The sequence below is a fragment of the Triticum aestivum genome, chromosome 5B, assembly GCF_018294505.1.
Source record: "Triticum aestivum cultivar Chinese Spring chromosome 5B, IWGSC CS RefSeq v2.1, whole genome shotgun sequence".
In the NCBI taxonomy this organism is placed as follows: domain Eukaryota; kingdom Viridiplantae; phylum Streptophyta; class Magnoliopsida; order Poales; family Poaceae; genus Triticum; species Triticum aestivum.
The window spans coordinates 665,231,101-665,236,237 of NC_057807.1; the positions used below are offsets into that span (position 1 = coordinate 665,231,101).

A 5,137-nucleotide genomic window follows, 5' to 3' on the forward strand; every position below is an offset into this window, starting at 1 on the left:
ACCGGACCCCCGGACTTGTGTCCGGCTATAGGTTCCAGACCGCGCGCCCCCGAGCCCGCCGAATCTGGTTGGGCTCCGGTAATGGAGTTCACCGCTGCGGATATTTTCTAGCACTCGCCCTTTGGCGACATGCTGAATTCATTAAAGTCTCTCTCTTTGTCAGGAGACTTTTCAGCGAATTATGTCCGGCTCGAGTGGGAAGCAGGCGACGAGGAAATTCGTTGCCCACCCACCACCCACTTCATTGCCACTGTCGACGATTTGACCGACGTGCTTGACTTCGACTCTGAAGACATCGACGGTTTGGACGACGATGCAGGAGAAGAACAGGAACCACCGCCCACCGGGCGCTGGACAGCCACCTCCTCGTATGATATATATATATATATATATATATATATATATATATGTATATATATATATATGTATATATATATATATATATATATATATATATATATATATATATATGGCAACATATCTCGTGAATCCGGGCTATTTCCTGTGTCCGTGTATCCCTTCTTTCTCAGCCCCACGATCTTAATCTCGCACCTCACATGCAGTCAAGCGTCTTTTTACATTTACCTGCCCGCTCTCTAACTTAAAACCATTATTATTTGCAAAAGAGCCCCTTAAGCATTTGACGCAAGATCCCTAGTTGTGCGCCTCAAAATCCTCTTTGCCCAATCAGCCGCATCTCCTCCAAAATCAAATTCCAATCGGAAGGCCTCCTACAGCGGCAAGCCTGCAACCACGGCCCGGTCGATTCCCTAGAAGTCCTCTGGCGATGGAATCAAGTGGCGACGACGATGGCAACCCCACGGCCACCAGCGACGTCGACGATGGGCCGGACGGTCGTCTCGACGGCGAAGTCATCACGAACTGGCGTTGTTCCGCGCTGGTGACGAAGCATCTCTGATGAGGCGCCATCCCCTGGATGGCCTTCCCCGGCCGCTTTGATTCCTTCAGAGGAAGCTGTAGACGAGAACTACAGAAAGTAGGTCGTATGCTGTAGCAGATGTACTAGTGGAAATACTGAGTTGATGTACTCGGTCGAGGGACATGCACATTACTAATGCAAGTGCTTGTATCAGTAAACTGTTGAATATTTACAGCATAATGAATGGCAATGGCTTGTTCAGATCAGAGGCATTAGTTAAGCTTTTCCTTGTTACTGTAGTTTGCTTGGCACTTGGCCAAAATTATCCTCTTTGCTGTTGCCAAAAAATTAAGTGACTAATTCAGTTATGTGTTAAAAAAATAAGTGACCTTCTGAGTCATATAGTCGAAGCATATATTTCAGTAAATCTGTTGAAGTACATAAGTGGTCAGGGATGGCTACGTACAGTTTTGAGATCAAACTGTAAGGCAAAATCACTATGTAAAGTTTTCTGAATATCTACTAACTCCATTGTGTCCTCCTGGATGATGCATGTCTGACCAAAAATAAAGAAGCAACAGATATGCATGTATTGACACTGAACATCATCACAAGTTATAGAGAAACCAGAAATTTAATCATGCTTGCATAGTTTCTTGAAACGTCTCAAGTGGATAATTATTTTCTAGATTCTGTAGCCATTTGACAAGCATTAAACTTGTCATAAATCAAGATTTTTTTTTTGACATAACACAAATTCTGATCCATTACATGAATTCAGTACACCAAAGTGTACATGATAACATAGATAAATTTATTCTTTGCTTGGACAACTTGTTGTATCAGGAAGCACTATTTGGCTGCATATCTTGCACAATCACACTCCCTTTCCCTTTTTTGCTTGGACAATTACGACTATCATGAAACACCATTTGCTTGCACGTCTTGCACAAGCGTGCGACCTTTACCTTCCCTTCTTTGTCCTTATTTTTCCGATCCCCCTCCTTAATCTCCTTTCCTTGCTTTATTCTTTTGCATCTTCCCACGGCACGAACATCCGTTGGCGGATGTATATGAACTTCGGTTGGAATATTGCAACCAATAAAAGCCTCATATTCCTCTTGCCTAGTGCTTTGGGTAGCTGCAGGGACCATTTGGTCCAAAGGCGCCTCAATGTTCAAAACACTTGATGTTAAGAAGTCCATGCCTTCATCTGAATGCTTCGCCTTTTGAATAAGTTCTTCCATCTTATTGCGTACAGTTGAAATCTTCTTTCTCGTGGCCGCATCCAGTGCATCCGTGGGTTTTTCTTCTAGTAGGTTTCCTTGTTCATCATAAACATTCTCCCTGCAAAATAAAAGAATGTTGTTAGTCATATGATTTCGGAATAACAATAAGAAATCAGTTCACATGTATTACTTTTTCTTACCTTTTGCACCTCTTCTGCCATCTTTTCATAATGTAGTGGCTGGGAAGCTCATTTTGGTTTTCAATCCTCAACACTTGGATAATATGGCGACATGGAAAACCGACTGACTCAAACAACTTGCACGAACAGTTTGCTGTCATGCTTGTAGTGTCATAGCAAACCTCCCTAACTTTACCAGACCGACCTCTCAGGGTCACATTTTTTACCCCCACACCTTGTGTAATACTCTGAACAAAACAATGGTCTCTAGCAGCAATAATCTGTAGCTGAAGTTTCTCGAACACCTCATATGTGAATACCTCACTACCTTGTTTCTCCATTGTCCATGGTGTAAATAGTTGAGGGGTGGTATGTATGCTTCTGTTGTCTGCCATTAATTCTTCCTCACGTTGGCATTCTAAAGCTGTGTCAAACCTCAGCCAAAACTCAACAAAAGCGAGCCTTCGATGAATGAAGCGGTTAAAAAAAGAATTTGCACTTTCTGATCTTGAAGTGGTTCGAAGAATGCCTGCTAGAGATATATCCATAAAGTACGCTGGTATCCATGTGTCTCGAATGCTAAACCTCTTGGCCAACCACTCATTTTCCTCCAACCCAAAATCAGTAATGATGGAATTCCATTGTGACTCAAACTCAGTTGAAGTTTCCGAACCCCAAACACACGAGTTCAATCTTGTCCAAAAATCAGAATCTTCTCTAATCGAAGGTCCAACCTTTTCAGGAACCTTTTCCATTATATGCCACATGCACAACCTATGCACAGTTGTTGGAAGAACTTTATCAATACCATTCTTGATGCTAGTGGCTTCATCGGTTATGATGAGTCTAGGTGCTGCCCCTCCCATTGCTGTTAGGAAGGTCTGAAATAACCAAATGTATGACTCATCCTTCTCATTTGATAAGAATGCAGCACCAAAAAAGACACTTTGTAAGTGATGATTAACCCCTGTAAATGGTGCAAATATCATGTTATACTGATTAGTGGTGTATGTAGAATCGAAGGATATCACATCACCAAAGTGACTATAGTTCTTCCTGCTGGTGGCATCCGCCCAGAACACACGCACCAACTCCCCCTCATCATTCACCTCAAAATCATAGAAAAATGCTGAATTCACTTCCTGCTTTCTAGCTAATTGGGCCACAAACATTTGAGCATCTGCATCTCTGATTTTATACCTGAGTCCGCGGTAGTAATTCTGCAAGTCCCTCTTTGTGCACCCAGCATTCGGAATTCCACCCTCACTAACTTGCAGGAGCCTGTATGCCTGCGACGTTCCAATACTTGCCTTATGACATGTGTATAAAGTATTTTTTGCCCTCTCACTAACTCTACGATTTGATCTGATCAAATGACGCTTATTAGGCGATACAAGGCCATGAACATGGTGCTCAATCAGTGAGTCTATCTTGTAGGTGTTCTCCCCACAAAGTCTAACAAAGATATGGGCATCACAACCGCATCGCATATCTGTCTGCTTACGCCTTTTCCTCAAGGGGTCATTAGTCTCTTTACTATCTTTTGCCTTGAATCCTTCCTTATTACACATGAAACGCTTAGTACGGACCACCTTATCATCAATCTTTTTTTGTTGTCCAATGCGAACACCAAAACCTGATTGATGCGCATATTCCTTGTAGAACTTCTCCACAGCCTCGAGTCCTTCAAATGTCATACCCACTTTAGGCTTCAGATGCTCATCACATTCAGGTATAAAAGACGAAGACTGCAATATCAAGAATAAACCAAAATAAGCATCTTCATGCATAGTTTCTGTTCTTAGTGCAAAGTGGACTTACGAAGAGAGGTATGTTTGTGTTCTTTTTGGGCGTACTAAATCCTCCCTGGCTCGTATGCATTTGAACATTATTCATAGGATCCATACTGCTGCACACAGGATTATAATATTAGCCTTCAAACTACACTTATGGATGTACACAAGGATCGAATTTGTTTTTACCTCAAACTTTTGGTGCCCTCGTGTCTCTGATTGCAAGTGGTATGACCTGCTAGTTGTTCATTTGTAGTCGCCACTGCATCAAAGCATCACCGGTTATAGTCTTATAAAGGAGATGGGTCTAGATCGGAGAAGTACATGCATGGATGGCTTGCTGGTGCTTGTCAGGTTCGTAGTGGAGCATATACAGGATAGGGATGCTACCTGTATGGGCTTCCTGCCGGTGGACGTCGGGATCAACTCAACGGAAATCAGAGACGCCTGGCGTTTGACGGCGGCGGCGCACGAGGCACACGCGCGGTCAGGGTATCCTTGCAAAACTAAATTGCAGGTTTTAGTTGGAGGGTGGGCGTATTAGTGTAAAATTACCACTAAGGCTGCTAATTCTCGGGATTAAGATCGTGGGGCTGAGAAAGACGGGATACACGGACACAGGAAATAGCCCGGATTCACGAGATATGTTGCCTATATGGTGGACACTCCCTAAGAAACCAATGGCGATGAGGCGATGGAGGATAACCCCTCCAGTAGGAAATCAAAGCATGGGCGTCATCGGCGCCGCTCTAAGCCCCGCCACAGCAGTACCGGCACAGGAGACGAAAACAATCTAGATGGTGCCGAAGACGAATACAATCCCGATCAGCCTGCCTTCGAGCAGGCCGGAGAGGAAGACGGGAAAATTAGCCCAGATGAACAGGCGACGAACGGATACTCAAAGGAGGACAACCACATGCCTCCCTCCGAAGACGAGGTGAGCCTCGGCGATGATGAATTCGGCGTGCCTGAGGATCCCGTACAGCAGGTTCGCTTCCAGCGACGGCTTATGGACACTGCAAGAAGCCTGAAAAGGAAGCAGCAGCAGCTCCAAGC

At 44.1% G+C, this 5,137-nt stretch overlaps 1 protein-coding gene and 1 long non-coding RNA gene across 3 annotated transcripts; both read right to left on the reverse strand.

Moving 5' to 3' along the window:
• Nucleotides 1-1,598: 1,598 nt before the first annotated feature.
• On the reverse strand, nucleotides 1,599-3,859 carry LOC123115216 (protein FAR1-RELATED SEQUENCE 5-like). The gene is made up of 2 exons (XM_044536441.1): nucleotides 2,310-3,859; nucleotides 1,599-2,227 (listed from the first exon to the last, which is right to left on the reverse strand). The coding sequence occupies exons 1-2, from the start codon at nucleotides 3,857-3,859 to the stop codon at nucleotides 1,723-1,725; spliced, it is 2,055 nt and encodes a 684-aa protein (XP_044392376.1). The 3' UTR covers nucleotides 1,599-1,722.
• Nucleotides 3,860-3,903: 44 nt separating this feature from the next.
• LOC123117518 (uncharacterized) lies at nucleotides 3,904-4,318 on the reverse strand. Of its 2 annotated transcripts, none has more exons than XR_006457399.1 (3): nucleotides 4,271-4,318; nucleotides 4,110-4,194; nucleotides 3,904-4,036 (listed from the first exon to the last, which is right to left on the reverse strand). It is a non-coding gene; the product is annotated as an uncharacterized lncRNA (long non-coding RNA). The 2 variants fall into 2 exon arrangements; XR_006457398.1 differs by having other exon boundaries at nucleotides 4,110-4,197; nucleotides 4,271-4,305.
• Nucleotides 4,319-5,137: the final 819 nt, after the last annotated feature.

Excerpts from the sequence above, each read along its gene's own strand:
- LOC123115216 (XM_044536441.1), bottom strand. The coding sequence starts at position 3,859 with ATGTGTAATAAGGAAGGATTCAAGGCAAAAGATAGTAAAGAGACTAAT. Across the intron at positions 2,228-2,309 it reads TGGCAGAAGAGGTGCAAAAG|GGAGAATGTTTATGATGAAC; the intron begins GTAAGAAAAAGT and ends TTTATTTTGCAG.